This window comes from Netta rufina (genome assembly GCF_964035555.1).
Source record: "Netta rufina genome assembly, chromosome: 26".
NCBI lineage: Eukaryota > Metazoa > Chordata > Aves > Anseriformes > Anatidae > Netta > Netta rufina.
Window position 1 is genome coordinate 100,672 of NC_140150.1, and position 22,607 is coordinate 123,278.

The window sequence follows — 22,607 nt, forward strand, 5'->3', positions numbered from 1 at the left end:
TAAATATCAAATTGAAGTCACTACTCAGGGCATCATTGAAACTGCTGGCATAAGCATATTCATCATCATGAGAAGATATATTTATCATCAGTTCAACTGGATGGATGGATCTTTCAGTGGATTTCATTCACTGCAAGATTTATGCAGCATGGAGATCTACTATTTATGAAGGCTGAATGCCCTGCTCCTAAACCATTCGGGAGAGCAAGCATGAAAATTAGTTGAGAAATTTTTCAAAAGCTATCTATTTTGCCCTCATGAGACAATGCAAAATTGTTCCTCCTTTTAGATTTTTTTGTTGCTTCAAATATCAGGGGATAATGAATCGCCATCAAGTTATTTTGTCTCTTCAAATGGACTCCTGATTTCGGTAACTTAGGAGGAATATAATGGACCTGGTAAGTCAGTACCATTTAGCACAGCATCACTCCAAATAAAAGAAGGAAAATGGCAGAAGTTTGCTTAAAGTAGGTTGAATATTTCTTTAAAAACAACAAAAAAGTATATTTCATTGCTAATGGAACAAGAGATTCCTAATGAAACTTAGCAGTTGCAATGAAAATGAACTATTTGGGATGGTTTTCCAAAAAACCTGGCAGTCTTTAAAGCAACCAAATATAAACAGCAAAGTGAGGGAAAACAGAAACCATCTTCAACATCTTCCAGTATTACTGAACCGCTAGATGAGTGCAATTGCATTCACAATAACAAAACCTAAGCATCTGTGCAAAAAGGCTTAGGAAGTTTCCATACACATCTTGAGCAAAACTAATTCCAAAACACAAAACTGGATAGGTAAAACTCCGGTTACACAGCACAGGAAACGGCCGCTCTGTTCGTTAAACACCGAGAGGAAACGCTCAGCACGGAAACCCCACCTCTCAAGGGACTCTATCTTACTTCGAGCGAAAATAGCAGCTGAGAAAAAAAAAAAAAAAAAAAAAAATCTAAGATTTTGACAACAGAGACAGCATTTCTGGTGAAGTTTTGAGAAGAGAAGCGGAAGTATTAGTGATTGGAAGATGAACTTTAGGGGACCTTAGCTGAAGAGCGTGAGGGAAAACTGGAAAACTATCGAGAGGAGCTCGGCCATTTCCCCGCTGTCCGTGGACTTCACACATCAGCCTCTCAGCACCGGGAGCACGCGGTCCGCGCTACGCCCAGGCGGCAGAGGGATTGAACCGCGCGCATGCGGAGGGGAAGGCGGAGGGGGGCCCCCCCGGCCAGCCCTCCTGCTGCCCCGGCGCGCCCCACACCGCGCCGGCCGGGCCCCGCCGCACGCCCCGCGCCCGGCCCCCTCGCACCGGCTCTGCCGGCAGCGGGCCCGGAGAGCCGCCCTCGAGCTTCCGCCGTCCGCCGAGGCCGCCGCCACCCCGAGCGCTCCTCCGGCCCCGGCCCCGGCCCCGGCCCCGCCCTCGACCGCCCCAGCCCCAGCCCCGGCCCCGGCCCCGGCCCGGCACCTGCCCCCGGCCCCGCCCCGCCCCGCGCGGCGCCACCGCCCAGCCGGGCCGAGCCGCCGCGGGAGCTGCCAGCGGAGCCGCGCCCGCTATGGGCACGGCGCGCGAGGAGATGGGCCGCGTCAAGGTGCTGCTCTTCGTCTTCAACCTGAGCTTCTGGGTGAGCGCCGGCCGGCGGGGCGGGCCGGGGCGGGCCGGGGCGGGGCGGTGGCACCTGCCGGGCGCAGGCGGCGGCGGGGCGCGGATCGCGGCGCCTCGAGAGGCTGCAGCCCGGCGCCCTCGGCCGGGCGCCCGGAGCGCGGGCAGCGGGCAGCGGGCAGCGGCCGGCCGGGCTGCCGCGGTGTCGGGGTCACCGCAGAGCCCCGCGGGGCTGCCCCGCGCCGGAGGAAGTCCGCGAGTCCCCCAGAGGAGCGCTGCGAGCCGGGCTGCTACGCTGCAGCAGCACCCTGCCGGCGCTCTCGACTTTTTCGTGAAGATGCATCTCTTCCTGGAAAGACGCATACGCGATGCGTGAAGGCACTTCTGAGAAGAGACAGCATCCTCCCTTAATGACAATTTAAAGTAGCGACCGTCTCCCCAGCAAGCCTAACTGTTCAAGCAGGAGGCCGCAGTGGCTCTCCCGGCATCCCATGCAGCATACGCGGTGCAACGCTTCTCCGCAGCGTTGTGATGCTTCTTAATAATAACATTTCAAATGGTGAGCCAACAGCTGCTACTTTTACAAGTTCATCCTGGAAGACAAAGTCCTTGCATCGTATTGCACTTACTTTGCTGTGTACGACCATAATGCGGTAAAGAACAGTGTTTATTGCGACACCCCCAAGAGATCAGAGCACGCTATGCCCACTCTCCAACCGTAACACCTTTTCAATAGGCTCGCAGTTCCACAGCACGATTTAATTTGTTACCTTTCATTTTAATTTCACTTTCCCATATGCTGTGTACTCTCTTCCAGTAATTTTTCAGTTTCTCATTAGAAAATAATTAGAAATGTGGCCTTTTAAATGTCTTTTTCTTGCTTTCTGTTAAAAAAAAAAAAAAAAAGTCACAAAATAATCCTGTTCAGCTTCTCTAGGGCAACCGGTTTGGGGCTTTTGTCTCCTTTATACTTTAAACACGGTTAAACCAAATGCTCTTCCCTCTTGGTGACAGCGCTGCATGCTCCGGGTACACAGTGCTGCTGTGCTCAAGCTCTGGGAGCAGAATGATGTTGCTCAGCTGCAGCTGCAAGTCAGTAAGAAGGACAAAGCTTTGTCTTATGTTGTTTCACAGGAGTGACAACTACTTGTGTTTTGTTAGGTCTTTTCACTGAAATGGCAGAAACCATTTTCTCAGCTGGACTGGGGGCATTCCTTTCAAACACATCCAAAGTACCAGAATCACTTAGAAAGAGGGGGCTCATGCTGCTGCCTAGCAGTCCACAGCCTGAGCCCAAGCCTGCAAGCAGGGCAGGTACAAATGCCATGACCAGAGGGGCAGGGAATTCTCACACTCAATGATGCAGCACATCTTGTTCTTTACCTTCTGTGAAGGAAATTGTGATCCCAAGCTCTTCAGCCATATGCTTGCCTGCCTTTTTTGCTTGCTGTAGCTATGCTAGTTGAATCAAGTGCCTGGCAATGCAGGACAGGCTCAAAAAGCACCCTACCAAGTTACCAAGGATATGGTAAGCAATACGTGTTTTATAAACCTCATTCAGGTTGGGTGGTTGCTGCAGACCTGGGCTCTGGGCCTCCATCAGTAGAGTAAGGGAGCATTCATAGAATCAAAGAATATCCCAAGCTGGAAGGGACCCATCATGGAGTTCAACTCCTGACTCCACACAGGACCACCCAAAACTCAAACCCTATGTCTGAGAGCACTGTCCAAATGCTTCTTGAACTCTGGCAGGCTCAGTGCTGTGACCACTGTCCTGGGCAGCCTGTTCCAGTGCCCGACCACCCTCTCAGTGAAGAACCTTTTCCTAACACCCAGCCAGACCTTCCCTTGTGGCAGCTCCATGCTGTTCTCTTGGGACCTGTTGCTGTCACTGGAGGGAAGAGATCAGTGCCTGCCCTCTGCTCTCCCTTGTGACCTGGCACCACTCAGTCTTCTCTTCTGTAAGCTGAACAAACCAAGCAACCCTGACCACTCTGCATACATCTTCCCTTCCAGACCTTTCACCATCTTTGTTGCCCTCCTTTGGACACTCTCTGCACAGCATTGTGCTTGGTCCTGAAGGATGCTAAAACTGCCAGCACACTCGCCGTTGGCTGGCAGGTTTATAAATGTCCAGCATGCTGTTGGTTTGGGACCACTGTCTATAGCTGTTTTCCCTCATCTGACATGTCATTTTTATCTAGCCATTTGCATTAGAAGGATTTTTTCCTTGAATTTGACAGTACCCAATGCTTCTTTGTTAATCATTTCTGTGATTAAAGATATTGTGCACCATAATAATCATTTCATTTCCTAGTTCTGACAGGGAGTCCAATACAGTCTACAACTACAACAGTCTACAACTTCCTTGTAAGGGGGTGTCGAGAGGCAGGAGACCTTTTCTCCATTAACACCAGTGACAGGACCCGCGGGAACGGGGTTAAGCTGAGGCAGGGGAAATTTAGGCTGGACGTCAGGAGGGGGTTCTTCACAGGGAGGGTGGTTGCACACTGGAACAGGCTCCCCAGGGAAGTGGTCACTGCACCGAGCCTGTCTGAATTTAAGAAGAGATTGGACTGTGCACTTAGTCACATGGTCTGAACTTTTGGGTAGACCTGTGCGGTGTCAAGAGTTGGACTTGATGATCCTTAAGGGTCTCTTCCAACTCAGGATATTCTATGATTCTATGATTCTATATAGGAAAAATGCCCTGTCAGAATCAGTCCAAAGACACTTCACTTCTGCACATCCCTAAGAACAATATAAGCCTTTATTTCTGGTAAGCCTCTAAACAGAACCATTCACACAATTCAGCAGCAGCAGCAATTCTGAAATGGCCTAAAGATCTTCTGTAGTCTGGTATGACTGACGTCCAGCTGGTCTCTTCATACCATCACGTACCTTGTGACTCTGGAGCTGGACCTGAAATTCATACAGGGGAAGAGGGCACCTCCTTAGCTCAACAGGCTGTTACTTAGCCCTAAAACAGATTAGAGGGCTGAAAAAAAACAAATGAAGTTATTTCCATCTATAAGTTTGGTTTGAGTCATGCCAGTGCTACTCAACTCCTGGTCTGGCAGCACCCCTCTGGATAGTGTTTTTCCTACAGTAACAGCATCTTGACTCCAGGCAGAGTCTCTGAGTAGCCTCCTGCATATGGTAGGGCTACAGTGCAGTTCTGGGTCTTCTGGTAGGAAGGAGGGCAGTGTTGCCATTGGATTTGCATCCTGTCTGTTCTCATGGGCACTGACTCCCTCACCACCCTCGCCCCTCCCTGCCCCAATCCTTTGCCCATTGTGATTCAGGCCACATTTTGATAACTAAAAGAGCTTACTCAAAAAGGTTTTAAAGTCACTAGTAAATTCATAAGCACCACTATACTGAGAAGCCAAAAGAATGAAAGAAGTACATTGTACCGAATTCATGGTTATCAAATACTACCATGAGCTTCCTGAATTTTCTGACAGTGCAACTCTGAGCTGTGGGATTTGCTATTGACACTTCTTTGACGACACTTCTTTGATGTTCTCCAGACATTTGTTATTAAAGTATTGACTATTCTATGTATTTTTCAGCTGGCAGGATTGGCTGTCATTGCCTTTGGTCTATGGCTGCGGTTTGGTGGGGTTATGGCAGAGTTTGCTTCAGACAAAAAGCCTCCAGAGTATTTCTTCATTGGTAAGTTTAAGTGCCTGTGATGGCAGTAGCCATTAGCCTTGGTTTCATCCCAGGGCACATGACACACCTCATGCATTGAATTATATGAAGGCCAACAATACCTGAGCTGAACTGCACAAAATGGGTATTCTGGTGCCGTGTGCCACGTGGGTGGTGGCTTTCATCCTTTCTCTGCTTGGCATCAATTTCTTTAGGCCTAACTGAACTCTTCTTTCACGCTTGATTCAATTCCTACATATCCTAAGTGAATTGTGGGATTTGCAGTTGGGTTTTGGGAAACAGCCTGGTATGTGTCTATAGAAGTCCTGAAATAGCAGCTGTCTAGGACTGCCAGCAACTGTATTTCTCCATCTATTGGTAGTTGCAACTTGTCTTTATGCAAGAAGGGTCAGATTTTTTTCCCTCTTTTAATATTTCACTCCTTGATATAGACTCAGCCAATAAAATCCAATCGGTACAATCATTTTTGCCATCTATAAATGCCATGTGTGAATGAATTTGCATTTGAGGAGGGCTACGAAGATGGTGAAAGGCCTGGAGGGGAAGACGTACGAGGAACGGCTGAGGTCACTGGGCCTGTTCAGCCTGGAGAAGAGGAGGCTGAGGGGAGACCTCATCACAGTCTACAACTTCCTCGTAAGGGGGTGTCGAGAGGCAGGAGACCTTTTCTCCATTAACACCAGTGACAGGACCCGCGGGAACGGGGTTAAGCTGAGGCAGGGGAAATTTAGGCTGGACGTCAGGAGGGGGTTCTTCACAGAGAGGGTGGTTGCACACTGGAACAGGCTCCCCAGGGAAGTGGTCACTGCACCGAGCCTGTCTGAATTTAAGAAGAGATTGGACTGTGAACTTAGGCACATGGTCTGAACTTTTGGGTAGACCTGTGCGGTGTCAAGAGTTGGACTTGATGATCCTTAAGGGTCCCTTTCAACTCAGGATATTCTATGATTCTATGATTCTATGAATACCCAGTCCTGTCTTGGCCATCAAGCCACCCTGGCAGGGCGTACAAGAATGGAATTTGACTCAGAATGTCCTAGCAGTCAGTTACCCATCACAGGAATATTGACTGGGCTGTGCAGTTACTTTAAATACCCCCATTGTCTTAATGGAGACCTTGACTCTGTTACACCAAAGTCCTAAACCAAAGCTTCTTTGACATATGCAACAGGGCCAGAGGCACAGATCTGACTGTAGTACTGAGGGAATAGATGGGTCAAGTGTTATGTCCAGCGATGTTTCTCTGGGAGCTTAAGAGACTGAATAAGACCATTCAGATGTAACTCTGACTGGGTCCTGAGGGATGCTGCAAAATGCCCTGTAGCATCTTCTCTGATGCAGAGAGACAAGGAAATATGATTTACTTTTCCTCTTACATCTGAGCTGATACGTTGGCAGCACATGGGACCACCTTTATTTCCATATCCAGCTTATACCTGCTGAATTATCTGTGCTGAAACTCTTCCCTGCCTCATCTACTTAGGTTTGACACAGGATATTCAACAAGACTGAGGGATGTTCTGGCCTTCAAATTCAATTACTGTTGGTCTGTTAGAAGCCAGAAAGTAGTAAATCCTGTCATGTGAATAAGTACTATAGTCATTTCACAGCTTTGCAGTGCAGACTGTAACACTGTATAAACAAGATATTCTTTGGTGCATGTGTATTTAAATCTTTGAAAGATTTAATATGCTTCAGTCCTGAATAAGAATTACAAAAGCTATTCAGAGTTGTTCATTTTGGGAAGTCCTGAGGAATGTTCTTATACAAGTTTAGTCATATATTGTGACATTCAACTATTGGGCTGATTATTACATATATTTATGGTGCTGAATGCTGTAACATGTAACTGCTAGCAGAGGAAGTGCTAAGGAACAGGACAAATATGTTGAGAATTCTTGTAAATTGTACTTTTGGCTGAACTCTAAGACAAGGTTTTGGCCCTTTTTTATAATAGGCAGTGTGCTCTGAATGGAGCATCTCTCTTAAAAATATATATATACGCTCCCCTCCCTCCTTACAAGTTACATTAAATGCTGTTATGAATTTTTAACAGCCAATGGGGCAGTCAGTCAGAAACCTGAAGAGGCCAACAATCACTAAGGCAATAGTAAAAGATCAGTGATAAGTTAAGTACCAGTGTGTTTTTGTGTTTGTTTTTTGTTTGGTTGGTTGGTTGGTTGATTTTGTTTTTCAACAGAAGCAGCAGACAAGGCTGCACTTGATGGTCTCAAGCGCTTTAGCTCTGTAGGAGACTTCAAGTCCCCCTTGACATTTGTGCATTTAACCCATCTCACAGTTTCTACGAGTGTTGTTTATTTGGTTTTGTGTGTTTGCACGGCAACATGCATTTTGGGTGACAGCCAGAATTCTGCATAGCAACTCTTAATATGAAATATTGTGCAGTACACTACATGCAGCTGCCCAAAGGGCTGAAAGACAAAGCAGATCACCAACATGACTTGGAGATACAAACACATGGCCATATATTTAAAAACAATTTCTTTAACTTTGTTCCACTGACCACTGTTGTGGCTGCCTTGTGATAACCCAAGTCCCTGTGATCAGATAAGCTCAGCATCAGCGCTTGGAAGGACACTGCAGCTGCATTTAGATGTCTGTGGGTTGAAGCACTGCTTTGTAGGTTGAGGCACTGTCTAGAATCACCATCTTGTGGATAACATCTCATTTTCTTGCTTCCAAAGAGCAGCACATTCTGCTCTTTTTGTACCTGTACTGAGCTGCCAGCTGAATCTAACCAGTTTCTCTCTGTTGCTTCCTTATAAAGTGTTGTGTTTTGTTTTTGTTTTGTTTTGTTTTCCTGGATCTGAAATTTTGTTTTATTTTAAAATAATTGGTAATTATATCCTTGCATTTTCCAATAGGCCAGAATTAGTTTCTCTAAATAGCCTTGTTCTTTAGCAGCAGTCCAGCTGTCTCTTCTACCCCTTGGAATAGTTTGGGCCATGACTTGGCAACCAGGCCTCTTCATCTTTTCCAGCCACTGAAATGTTTTTGTTGGTTTCAGAACAACTTGCAGGCAGCAGTGCTGAGGTCAAGCACATATGTGGTGTTACTTTTCTGTTGCTTGCGGTTTTGTGTTCAGTAATCCATCTTCCCCACTGCAGCTTGCAGTTTTTTAACCTACAACATAAGGGGATGAAACTGGAACTCTTTGATCCATGCAGTCTCCATCTAATCTACTGAATGAATCGCACACTGGAGTGAAAGATAGTTTCAACTATATACAAGGAGTAGCTTCCTAAAATTGGACATCTTCTCATTCCAGTTCCAGCTTTTGGAGTTCTCACTGTAGTGGCAGGCATGAAAATATTTTCATGTTACTCCATCTCATAGTATGCTTTCTGTGCATGTGCTTCAGGGCAGTTAGGCAAAAACATACCTTTCCTCTTCTTACTGCAGTTCAGCTCTGGTAGGTTTCATATATTCCTCTCTTAGCTGTATTCCAGTAAATAATAATAATAATTTAAGCAAAGGTCAATAGCTGGGCAGTCACCTCTTTTATCTGAGTTGTGTGTGACACTGTACTGACCAAATGGAAAAAAGATCTTTCACTCCTCCTTTCTGAGGCTGCAGTGCCAAGATTCTCGTGAGTTTTTTACTGAGCAGGAAAGTCTGCAACAGTCAGAAGGGTAAGAAATACGCCTGTGTGAACCTGACATGAACCTTCTGCTGTCTCGCAATTGATTGGTCCTTCATTAGTTCTTTGTAGCAGTGCTGTTCTTAAATTGAAAAATACCTAAACCACAGACGAGAAGACAAAGCGCCTGTTGAGTGCAAGTTGAGCATTTAAGTAAAAACCAGCAAAGGGGCTTTTTGAAGGACAGTTCAAGACATTTGCTCTCCTCTCTTTGCATTTGGTGGATGAAGAGGAAAATCTGTTTTAGCTTCATGGACGACACGGAGAACAAACTCTGTGTACCTCTAATAAAAGAAGTGAGAGGGTCACATCACTGCCAGCAGCACTAAAAATGAAGCCCTGTTAATAAGGCTAATAATGATGAACGTGAATGGATCGACCTGGATGATTCTTCTCTTAATGGGCAGCACTGAGTCATTGCTTCTCCTGCACAGCCAGAGATCGCAAACTTTCTGATATATTATGCTCTCTATGCCCATGTTCCATGGTCCATGCTACAGTCCAGAACCAAACCAGCTGTGGATGGAAGTTTCAGGGTGGCTGTGGCTTTTTCTTGGGGTCTACGAGAGCATGAGTGATCATTCTGGCTTTGAAAGGTACAATTAGATGGTGCATGCCTTAGGATATTAAGTCATGTCTGGAGTTGAAGGATATTAGTATTTTTTCTCCATAGGAATGGGTGCCCACGCAAACAGGAGCTGGCTAGCAGTTAACGACAGTTCTCTGCTTCTGTGCCTCATTCTGTTATATTCTATTCAGGTCTTTTGGAGTCAAACACTGTACCTTTGGTCAGCAGTATTTTCTCTCCAAAATCCATAGCCTATCAAATTCTATCAGCCCTAACATGAGAACTATTGACAAAGTAGCCTCTGTAAAGCGATGCAATACCACGAGAAGAGGATTGAGTGTTCTTGCTATCATGAGCATTAGACCTTGCAGAGGCTTTTAGTCTGTACCTAAAATGTAAGCAGTGTTTGTCTTGTTTCCTATCATCTTGTGTGCAAGTTTTTTTCTGCAGTGAATAAAGTTTGTTTAGAAAAGGCTGATAGTGATCCTGAGTGGAAAATGAAAGCTACTGCATTAGAAATCATCTTGATATATGATAATCAACAACCTACCAGAAAAAAAAAATAAACTACACCACCACCACCAAAAAACACTATCTCAAAGTGAAAGTGGTTCAAAAGTCTTCAGTCTCTATGCTGGATCATAAAACCTAGCAGTCAGTACCTATGAGCCAGTATCACACCGGAGAGAGTTCTTACCTAGAAGAAAAAGCCACCACAAAGTCAGAATTCTAACAAAACAAGCCAATTAACTAAAAATAATCTGTCCATCTAGCTCAGATTAATTGTTTTATATGCGTCATGTGCTGAAATCCAGAAGGGTTGTTTTTTAAATTAATCACTTAAGCATGATAATGCACTTCATGTTTTTTGCCTGGTAAATTATCCTCATCTTTCTCCCACCCTACTCCCCCTTTGCACAGCTATCAAAAAGCTAGCTCGGTCCACACAGCAGCAACAGTTGAACTGACAGTTACACCATCTCTTTCTTTGATGCACCCTGTTCTCTTTTACCTGGGCTGCTGCAAGTCACCTTAAGTGTCTGCACGCTGGTCTCATTATTGCAAATGCTGAACTCTTACAATACGATTCACTGAGTATGTAGGGTATTTCATGGCCTACCTCAGTGAGTGATCAAGCAGTTGTACCTTCTGGTCAGACTGCCTGTGCAGAGGCAGCACAGTGTTGTGCAGGCCAGGGTCCAGCACCACAGGTTCAACACTTTTAATCATCTAGGAAAAGCTTCAAAGCAAAAAAGGCAGTAATGTTCTTGCATGAGTGAATAGTTGTAGCAGGCTGTACGGCACTACATACAGCTGATTGTGTTTGTCAACTTTGAGTGTACGTCAACTTATTAATCTTTTATCCTCAGTCTAGCAATGCTTGAAGAAAAGAATATGGTTCTGTGCAGAACTATGTACCTATGTTGCCAAGTGCTTTCATTACATTGGCAATCAGACACTAAGAAACTAGATGTTTCCTGTAAGCAAAGGTGCTGGGAGGCAGCAAGCCAGCTTGTAGCATCTTTGCAGGGATGCTAAAAAACACACACAGCTCCAAAGATGATTTAATATCGGCTCTTCTTTCACAAGTCAAGCTGCATGCAATCTGCAATTCTGCTGGCATCAATGAAGCCCACTGAAAATTGCCTGTTGGGTTTAAGAACCTAACTAATACTGATCTCATACCTCTGACTTCAGTGAACCTTAGTACAGGGTGAAGTAGACATTGACAGAGCCATTGGAGACTACTGACAAGGTGATATGTGATACATTTGGGCTTATGTGAATTTGGGACATAATAATTCAGAGTTGTGAGATGCCCATGACCAAGATATGTGACAAATGCTGGTATTCTGTGTGAAGGGGGAGGCATTAAACCAGGATGTTACATTACAGTGTGGTTGCTTTTAAACTGAAATTCAGGAATTGTGTACCAGCAGAAGCCTACAAACTGGCCACTATCTGCAATGCTTTTGTGGTTCCAGGACGATTAACCATGTTGTATTCACACAACACATAATTATGTGCACTATGCTCAAATTAAGGGTATGCTCCAGTTCTCCAGAAATTCATCTTCCTTCAGAGAACTCTGCCTCTCTTCTCTAGTTTTGAAAATGTATTTAACAGATAAATTTATACTAAAAATCTTTTAACACAAAAATAGTAATGTTCAGTAACAAGCTCGTTTCAAAAACTGACTCTGCCACTGAATGTAACATATACAATCGTTCCTGTCTGGCCTGTTATTTCCAACTCCAACTCATTTTTTCCAACAGTGCACTTGCACTACAGGCTCCTTGGTGCTCTGCTGAGGGTCTGACAGCCTCAGTCTATCTAGGGAGAAGCACATCTGCCTCCAAGACTGTAATTTACATATAACTGCAAGAAACTCTCTTCAGGTCGTGTCTGGGTTCTAGGACTCCTGTCATCACTGCCTCTGGATCACTTATGCCAAGAACAGAGCTGCTTGTGTTCTCAGTAGAGTATGAACAGTTGGTATTTTGTTCAGTGTTAGTTACTCAGCCCAAAAAAGAAAGAGTAGAACTATTTAAAATGGAAAGTGACCATAGCAGCCAGGTAAACATGAAACCCATGTGAAATAAAGCCAGACAGACAGCATACAATTGTCTCCTCTGACTCTTTGCAGTATGCTCTAGGCACAGATTTGTGTCTCATAACTGTCAGTAAGATTTTGAAGAAAACCGACTTTGTGAATGTGATCTACTTCAGACTATGAAATTAGATCTCTCTCTACCAGTCTAGGAGGCTGGCAGACTATATCTGATGGTGGTGATAACAGTTCATGCATTGTATGAAATAAGAATGGCTTTAATTTCCACATTAGTAGGTTCCTATCTGCCTGGTTTGTATTGCAGTGTTTCCTTTCTGCCTCATAAAACATTGGCAGTACACACTTCTGCCTACCACATGATTCTTTGCAATGGGAGCATAGAGGGACTCTGGTTCTAGGGACAGTTGTTACTCTGTCCAAATGCATACCTTTGGCATTCAGGGGCTGAGAGTGACTTGCTTTTTAGGTCCTACATGAACGTATGCAATAAATATTCTTGAGTTGCAGGTAGCCAAACAGTTGGCAGGTTTCTGTCATTATAGGTCTGATGTTTGCCCTCCTTAATGTGATAGCAATATGCCTGTTTTCAGTATTCTCTCTCCATCTAATGTCTGCTCTTGTATGGGATGTGTGGTGCCAAACACTACGACAATGAACTCAGTGACTAGTAAGTTGTCAAACTCTCCTCTCCATTGGCAGACAGAGATCAAAAAAGATACCAAATTAGGAATCAGGAAATGAACAGAGGCAAAATAAGGTAATAAAAAAAAAATCATTGTACAGGCCAAAAACATTTGCTTCCTTTCTGCCTTGTACTTTTCTACTTTTGTTGCACAAAAAGCTGCAGCTAGACTATTCTCAAATCTCTGCCTTGACCTGACTTGCACATTTTATTTTGCCATGCTTTGTGGAGAAGCTCTTTGTGTCAGATTTTCTAGCTATCAAATGTGTTCCATTTTGTGACTATAAACTGTGTTTGTTTTTTTTTTTTCTCTGCTGAGCTGCGGATGCCAAGCTGAAGGCCATGTCAAGGCTTTGTATTTTACAATGGAAGCACTTATGAATAGAAGCTGATTAAAGCTTTGCTTTCCGTGCTACTTTTTTTTTTTAAAGGAACAGGGTTTAGTTACTTCTGACATGTGATACTACCTCCACAGCAATGTATGGCATTAATACCACCAAATTTCTGGATTTGTCTGCTTCTTTGTTGATCCTATGTAGCCAAGTTTGTCAGCCATCAGTGGACAATGTCACAAGGTCAGGCCATGATTCTAAAGGATGCCATACAATGCATCATTGTCACCCTCTTTTTTTTCTCTTTCCCTTCTAGAGAGACTCACTTTTTAGTTTAGGTCTATTCCCATTACAGAATTTGAGGTGATTGTGCCTACATTGCTGTTACAGGCCACAGGAAAAAAAAAAATGTAGCTCCCTGTCTCAGATACTGACATCATCTAGGATGTTTCTGAAATTGTTGCTCTGGTATCCTTTCTTAAAATCATACCTGCCTCTGGGTGCTAGGAAACCTCAGTGCACGTTGAGAAGTAACATGGTCACTCTGAATTTTTTACAAGGTATTCTTCAAGGTACGTGGGTCAGGGCAATCCCAAACATGAATACAGGCTGGACAATGAGTGAATAGAGAGCAGCCCTGCAGAGAAGGACTTGGGGGTACTGGTAGATGAAAAGCTTGACCTAGGCCAATTTAAAGGCAGCCTACAGGAAAGCTGGAGAGGGACTCTTTGTCAGGGGGTGTAGTGATAAGGACTAATGGCCTTAAAATAAAAGAGGGTAGATTTAGATTAGGTATTACGAAGAAACTATGAGGGTGGTGAGGCACTGGAACAGGTTGCCCAGAGAAGCTGTGGATGCTCCATCCCTGGAAGTGTTCGAGGCCAGGTTGGATGAGGCTTTGGGCAGCCTGGTCTGGTGGTGGGTGTCCCTGCCTATGGCTGGGGGGTTGGAACTGGGTGATCTTTGAGGTCCCTTCCAATTCATTCTACAATTCAAGTGTCTTATTCCTGTTTGAAAGGTTACATGTGTGTGTATATATAGTAGACATTTAAAAGCATATTTAGTTATGTGGATTTTTTTTTACACGTCCTCAGTATTTTTCAGCTAGAAATAACTCTCTAAGTGTCAGCAATTACTAGTCCCAGGCTGAGCAAGGACAAACTCTGGAATTAACTCTCCTGAACAAAAGATGGAAGCAAGTGGTTTTAAACTTCTGGCTGACAAAACTATGGGACCGGGACATACAGCACACTGAGCTTTGTTTAGTGAGTAGTGTGAGAAGTTCTTCCTGTAGCATGCCTTAAAAGGGAAGTTCTAAACGGAGGTAGCGGTTTAGCTGTGAGTCATGCAAGTGAAATGCTAAGCCTGTTTCTCAGACATGAGGAAACCAAGATTCTTGAAAGTGGTCTCATCCCTGAGCCTCAGAGAGCTTTGTCTTTGCTAGCACTGAGCAACAAAAAGAAATGGGAAGACATTTCTTGAGTTTTCCTAATCAAAAAGTCTGTCTCCTAAGTTTCCTAATAAGTAATTACAGGGACTTTAGTAGAAAGTGACATGCGGAAAAGGGCCCAGGAAACATCTCTGTAATTATACTCCATTTGTTACCATGGAGATCTCAGAAAATGGCAGTTTTAGTGCTTGGCAGTTGAGCAGCAGGTTCTGCAACTGAAGTTAAGACTAGTGCTTTTTCCAACTCTCCTCCAACAAGGGGCTGACCCCTACTCCTGAGTGACATATATTTTTGTATATCCCTCCCTCAGTGAAAGCCACTGCATTGTGAATGTGATTAGCTTAAAGAATGCTCCCTCCTACTAAGCCCCAAGATGCTGAATATTAAAAATCTAGGAAACACATAATGTGGACTGCCAACAGAGTCAGCAGAAAATTGTACATATCTGGTGTCACAGATCTGGCAAAAACATATTAATTATAATTGTTTTATTACTATTTAGCAGAATGTTTTCCTCAGCAGCAATCCCTGAAAGGAAGCAGCGCACAAAAGATGGAGGAGGAGGAGAAGAATCACAATAGCTGAGTTGGATATCTGGCTAATATACAGTGGCTGGACAGCTAATGAACAGGCAGCAGGTTGGAGTCTGCCTTCTTCAAAAAGGCTGCACCTGCATGGCAGTATGACTATATCCTCTGCACTTGTATATTGTCAGTTTGTTTTTTTCATTTTCCAAGCAATCATTGTAAACTGTCATTTGTAGGGCTTTCTAGTCTAGGTCACACAAGGTCTGCTAATAGTAAGTCCTGGCAGCTCTGTTAACCCTGAAGATATGGGTCACATTTTAAAATATTTAGATTTGTAATTGAGAATACTAAACATTCTGATGAAAAGTTTGAGTAACCAAAGCTGAGAGCAAGGCTCACTGTGCCATCTAGTGTGCACAGTCTAGAGCTCCACCGTCCCCTCATACAGCTTGATGAAGGAAATTAAGCTGTTCTTTCAAGCAGTAGATCAGCACAGCAGATCTCTGTGTCCTCCATGTTGCCCACACAAGATCAAGACTAGAATTATATGACGCTGCGCAGTCTTTGGTACTTTGTCTGGCATGGCACCCAGAGACAAGGCCCAAACACAGCTGTCGTCTGATGGGAACGACACCACACACAACGGATGTGTTGCCTTAGCACAGGTCAAGCAGTTCATGTTTACAAGTGAGGAAAGAAAAATTCTGTACTCTGGTTTCCCTTTGTCCTAGATAAAGCCCGTATGAAAAAGAAAGAGGAGAGGAGAGTTTTTGTCCTGCCAAGTTCTGAACATAGCTGGGATCCTACATCTGTTGTTCTACCAATGGGGCTATACTGCCATGTGCCATATTCTGTACTTGTGTCAGGCAGTTTCATACACAGATTGCTTCATTATCCTCTTAATGCATTTGATCTGATGATCCACTTGTTTTTTTTCTTTATGTCATTACATTTGTCCACATGCAGATATCTTTTGGTCAACAACTGCATAACATTTAGCAGTGAATGTCCAGAACATGAAAGCAATGCAGTGTTGCCACTGGCTGCTGCAAAGCCATTCTGATGCTGCCTACTGAAATAAGGGCTTTAGGAGGGTATCCTGCAGTTCAGATGTAGGCAGCATGCATCATGAGACAGAGTTTGTAGGCCAAGCATGCAAGGTTCTTGGCCTGTAAGTTTTAGGTACTCTACTACTTTAACACAGGATCACCTGTGTTTGTTTGTTGTTTTGTTTTTGGTTTTGTGTTTGTTTTTTTTTTTTTTAATATCTGATGTGATTTGTATAGTCCTGTGATTCTATCCATTTTCAGGCAACACTTTCCCAAGTCTTCTGGTCATAATGCAGTGATACTATTAGCCTTCAAAAGCTATTGCTGTCTCATTTTTTGATGCTTTCATCTATACACTGGAGGGGAAAAAATGTACATTAGTGATGCTGGAATGTTGCTTCCCAGCAGGCAGTAACATAGCTAGTTATTGTAAAAGGAAGGTGCCATACTACCAATCACTGAATTGTAGGCAAGCTTCTGTTCTGGGCAGTGGCCAAGCTCAGAACTATAGCTGACAAATTTAGTGTTTCATTCACTTCCTCTAACAGCTTTCAAGGTGTTCTTCCAATCTTCCTCTTCTTTCCAATAGCATTCACCTTTTTCCCAAGCCAAAGTACTGATTTCAGAGAGACATCATATTGTAATGCCCGTACCTTTCCTGACAATCTTCAGATGTCCTCTTTTAAGTACTGCCAGGCAACTGGTAGCACATAGATTGCCAGGTAAAGTCATTTGGGATGGTAGAACGTATGTTCTTCCTGGACTGAGCTGCCCTGGGAACAGGAAATTTGGAAGGCGGGAGTCTTTTCATTTGTCTCCATGATTCTCCAAGAGTTCTACAGAAATCTTTAGTTTCCTTTTGTGGCAAAAACATTTTTTTTGTGTAACAGATGTTCTTTGTGAGAGACAGAGATGGCTGTTATTTACAAATGTGTGGTTTTGACAAACTAGGTAGCAGACTTTGGAAAGAAAAACTTCCTTACATTCTTGTCTGATTCTGATTTTCCACAGGACTCTATGTATTGGTGGGAGCAGGTGCTCTCATGACCATGGTTGGATTTTTTGGGTGCTGTGGAGCAGCGCGCGAGTCTCAGTTCTTACTTGGAGCAGTAAGTAAAAGGTTTCAAGGGCCTGGAAGTGCTGGAAAATCATTCAAAAGCATACGTCTTGTGTCATTAGTGGAAGGATCTTTGCTGTCCAAGATCTGAAATGTCTTATGTCCTTTTATTGGTTAATCTAGCATCTCTATCCATTATGCTACTGCATCGCTTCCATACATGAAGTTCCATTGCTTGCCTCCTGTAATGTATTTCCTAGAATTACCCCATCTTTCTTGAAACCGCCATTAGAGCCATATCTTTGCCATTTCTACCTTTGTTTTCACATTACAAGAAGCCTGACTTGATGCCCTTGTCACTGATTCTGTTTGCCATTTTTCTCTGTCAGTTATTGTTGAGGCTGTTGAGATCTGGACAAGAATAAGGGGCTGAGTGGCAGTGCCTGTAAAGCGCATTGTGCAGAGTAAACTGACATAACGTTCTCTTCTCCCTCTGCAGTTCTTTGCTTGCTTGTTGGTGATATTTGCAGCTGAGGTCACTGCTGGAGTATTTGCTTTCATAGGCAAGAAAGTGGTGAGTAGCAAGCTTCTTCTAAGGTAATAATGGGACAGTTCTAGATTACTGTGGCTGACGGACCTGAAGGCTGGCTCATACAAGGGAAAAGTATCCAGGAGAACTTTGCAAGCAAGACTCTCTAACATTCTTATCTGGAGTAAATGACAGCTTGTTTTATCACAAGTCCAGTTTCAGAATGGGATGCAGTTTTTGCTCCCTCAAGAAAGACTATCTGTGTGGTCGAATGTCACATCCATGAGGAACATCAAGTGGAACTGTATGATAAGGGTGTATTTCTTGGGAGAAGGGTGATAAAATTCAAGCATTGAACTTATCCAACTAAAAAGCATCTAATCAAAACACAGAAAACAGCAGATTCTGACCCATACAGAGTACTTCTGATAGTCATCAGGCTATAAAACCTCCCATATTTACTATCATGTCTACCTCAGTTTACCAAGAATAATTTTCTGCACCAGAGGTTGACGGCACAAGCTGGAAGTCTGCACTGGACTGAGGGTAAGACTTATTTGCCTCTTACTTGGAAAGTCTGATTTCTGCAGGCAATACAAGAAGTCCAGAAAATATATGAAGACATTTATGATGAATATATGAAAAACCCGGGGAAGGTCAACAGGACTATCTATCACTACCACTTGGCTGTGAGTAGCTCTCCTGAGCTTAAATGCTTTGTACTACTATTCTACTATCACATTATCATTTAAAATTCAGAATGCCTCCCACTGAGGTAGGGAAGAACAGAACTGAATGTTGCTTAAAATGGAGTCAGAGGCTCACAACCATTTCCTGATGGCCAGGTCAAAATTCTGGATTTTAGATTGCAAGTTATTCTACTTTTGAAACTTAAAATGGCCAAGCTTTTAAATTTGACCTAAAGCTTCGGGTCTTTGTTGTGCAGTAGATATGACTATTATGGATCTTTTAGATTTTAAAGTCCAAGAATAAATACACAAAAATGCAGCGAGAAGTACATGGACGAGTCTCTATTTTGCCAGAGAAAAACCTGTGACCAATGTCCCAGGAACTACAGTGTTACCAACAGGAAGTAACTGGCTGAACTGACTGTCACAGACTGAACCAAGTAGACAAAACACAAAAGAACATAATTTGTGACTCAATTCAGGCCACCCAGAGTTAGCATCTGAATCAGCATTAGAACCTGTGACTTCCTGAATGCTACTTGCCACTTTATCTACTCTGCCTCCCACAGAGATCAAGCCCTGGCGTTGTTGCTCCTCACAGCATTCCCACGTTCCTTAGAGCAGACATTTTACAATCTCAGACCCTTTTGTCCTTCTCCCATGGCTGTTATTTCTGACCCAAAGAGGAATTCTAAGCATTTTGTGGGAGACATGCGAACAGTAAAAACAAACCCTCTGAAAAACTGATTTATTATGGTCTCCAAACCCAGCACAATAATCTGTCAGAAATAGAGATTCTCGTATTCTCTGTTGTAGCTTTTGTGCATTGCCCATAATTATGTATGTGCTGCTTGGACTTTCTACTTTCTCCATGCCTATTTCCTTGGAATTTGGGGTTCCAGTTTTCCAAAATCTACTTGTTTGATTTGCTATGAGATACTTCTGGAAGGTTTTTTTTCAGTAGGAATTTGTCTATTATGGCTACAGACAATTGAAATTGATTTTAGAGAACCCGTGCAGTTGGAATTCTACCAGAGGTATCAGTCAGTACATGGAATAAATTTATGACTTGATCTGTATATTTCTTTCTCTTACTTTTTGTTATCAATTGACTCACTATCAGCAGGAAACAGTCTATGATTTCCCCTTCTTTTGACACTCTCTTTCTCACTTAGCTCCAATGCTGTGGTAAAGATAATATGGAACAACAAATGGGATTACCTTGTCCAGAGAATATCCAGACGCCAAAGGCAAGTGTCCTCTGTTCTGGTTGTTTTAACAATTTTTCATGTCAATCATTCAGTAAAATTGGAGACATTCTAGAAGTAAAAGAAAGAAAGAACTTCCTTTTTACCTCATGAATTCCAGCAAGGAAATTCTGTATGAAATGGAACAAAGTAGAGGTGGAACTAAATTGGAGGTCATATGGAATGTACCCTGCCCTGATTTCTGAAGCCTGCTTGCAGCATCCCATTGTAGCTATGATAATATTACACCATCTGAAAAGCAAGATGAGAAGGATGTAGCAGAACAGGAGTCACAAATGGAAGACCCTGTGAAAGCTGAATTTTGGCAAGTGCCTGTCTTAGTATTGCAGAGACTCTTGAATAGATATTTTGTTGTTTTTAAGAATGCTACTGTTATTTCTATCACTTGATCAATCTGCTTATCAGTACTCTATCAATCTGAAGGGCCAGACGTCTTTATTGAGCATGGCAGATCACAGAAAGAGTTTGAGGGTAAACTGATTGTAAGAAGATGACTTGTATGTGTCAGCCTGTACAGGCAAGAAGTAAATAATAGCACATTCAAATACTGATGTCTCACTAAAAAGGGAATATGCTGTGAAAGCTGTCAAACAAAACACAAAGTATAGACACAAGGGTTAGGGCAGAGACTGCAATAATCTTTTTAATATTCATCTGTTGTTTAGTGAGCAGAATTAATAGTTGTTTGAAGAGTACTTTTGTAAGAGTGAAAATCTTTTAATTTTGTTTTCAACAGAACTGCCTGGTTGAAATCCAGAATGTACTTGATGCTAATCTGCATTTACTTGGAATTGTTGGAATTGCAATTGCTGGAATCACAGTGAGTAAACCCATGCTCCCCCTCTATCAGTATTTGAGTCCAGTTCCCCATCCCTTATTAATAGGTTTGTTTTGCAGCTGCTGGTGATATGCCTCAAAGATGCAACAATTCTTAGCACCTTCTGTGTGTCCTCTGATATGGCTTTTCAGGAAAATGCTGTCTGTAACATTGGTTCAATGTGAAGGATAGTTTACATAAAGATTTTCTAGGTCACAGATCCAGTGATCACTATGTGCTGTGTTAAAGGAGCAGGATTTAAACTGCACAGTTTTCAGAATAGTATCTCTCTCCTAAACATACAGCACCTAGGTAGCGATTCAGTGAATTATATCATTAAAGCATCATTAAAACTTTCCTTACACTCCACCTTCTCCCACAAGTATGTATTGCTGTTTTCCCAAGGTGTGCTCCTTCGTGGCAGAGCTGTGACCAGTAGATGTCACCCTGCTGCAAGGATATGGCAGGAGTCTGTATCAAACACAGCTTTAACAGAAAGCATTTTCCAGCATGCATGTGCCATGACCTCCTATAAATGGAAAATTTATAAGAAATATGCTTCTAGCTGCTCTGAAGAGTAGGAGGTTCATGGAGTTATGTGGACATTCAAAGCAGATGGAGGATCTATGTATGTAATGGAAACTGTGGGGTGGGTAAAGGGTAACTGGAGTGGGTAAACAATCCTAGATCACTTGAGCTGTAAGTTGCATAAAATGTGAAGGTGTACTCAAAAGTGCAGCACATCAGTGTTGGCAGGACAGTTCCAATAACCACAATGCTCTACATATATACACTAGAAATACGCTAGTGGCTTCCCACCTCTGATATAGCAGAAATTGTGAAGCAATAATCTCTTCAGCAGAGAAGCACGTCAGTACATTTTTCCGTGCTTGTTTCTGACACTTCATGGTGTGTGACTCATCAGCTGTCTCCTTTTTCCTTAAGGTGTGCAGGAAGGGGATGTGAACTCAGTGATTTAACTGCCCAATAGTACTGACATCTCCCATCATTTGCAGCAAAGCCTCAGGCAGTAGCTGCTAACACTGCTTTGGAACATAAAACTGTGGCAAAAAGAAATTTCTGGAGGCTCTGGAGACCCACTGTTCTCTGTTTTTAACATTCTAGTAAACTAGTTCCCCAACATGAATAGAGTTTTATATCTAATGTATAGTCTCGGTCCTGAGTAGCAACTGTTAGAGCTTAGCTTTCTCTGTAAAACCACAATGCTTAACACCAGTACCAGAGATTCCTCTGGAATCATTCTCTTCTCTTAATCAAATGTGTATACAATATTCCACATATAAGCATTCCAAAAATCAGAAGCTTTTGATGCAATGCTAGGCATAACACCAACAGTCACAATTACTCATGTTAGTGCGGTTTATGTTAAAATTAACATTTGGGGGCTGTTATGCTGGCCATTCAGAACAAAGAACAGTGAAACCAATGTGGACATGTAAAATCCTGGCTTTAAGTATCAGTGAAATATCTGATTGACATTAGTTGTCTGATATCTTAAGGTTTGTAGATAGAAGCAGTCACTTGCTACCCTGCAATAAGAACCTTCAAATTGTTGAGATACGCATTCTATTTTTATAATTTATTTTTTTAAAGTGGATCCCTAAATTGCATTCCTTCTCTTCTAGATCTTTGGCATGATATTCAGCATGGTTCTCTGCTGTGCAATCCGTAACACAAGAGAAATGATCTAAAACTTACACTGCACAACCATGTCCCAGAAGTTCAAGACTAAGCTTTACAAGAAGTACTCTTCTACCCAACTTAATAACTGTAATACATTTTAATTAGTTTTAACATACTTAGAGGAAAATATCCCATTAGGTGAGGAGACGAACTGTATTAGTTACAGTAAAACTGAAGTGAACAAAAAGGGTTTTTAAATGTCCTTTCTAATGAAAAAAGCAAAGATGGTATCTAAGACTAATTTGTTTAATGTTTGTGTATGTGCAATTAAGAGTTCACGTATCTACAGACATCATATCAGCACATGCATATCTCTCATTATATATATGTACACATATTTAACAGGTATCTGTATATGCAGTACCTTGTTTAGGTACATATGTGCAAATGAAATATGTTGTGTGTGCACATTTGTATGCATATTCTTCC

General features: G+C 42.9%; 1 protein-coding gene and 1 long non-coding RNA gene across 2 annotated transcripts in view; one reads left to right on the forward strand and one right to left on the reverse strand.

The window, feature by feature from the left end:
• LOC311218851 overlaps positions 1-22,607 on the reverse strand; it is a 124,299-nt gene that overhangs the window by 97,116 nt on the left and 4,576 nt on the right. The window contains exon 3 of the long non-coding RNA XR_014619132.1: positions 19,611-19,708. This is a non-coding gene — a long non-coding RNA (uncharacterized lncRNA). The remainder of the gene's footprint in view (positions 1-19,610; positions 19,709-22,607) is intronic.
• On the forward strand, positions 1,513-22,285 carry TSPAN2 (tetraspanin 2). The gene is made up of 8 exons (XM_084301727.1): positions 1,513-1,617; positions 5,171-5,273; positions 17,126-17,223; positions 17,671-17,745; positions 18,291-18,389; positions 19,565-19,639; positions 20,394-20,477; positions 22,121-22,285. The coding sequence occupies exons 1-8, from the start codon at positions 1,549-1,551 to the stop codon at positions 22,184-22,186; spliced, it is 669 nt and encodes a 222-aa protein (XP_084157853.1). The 5' UTR covers positions 1,513-1,548; the 3' UTR covers positions 22,187-22,285.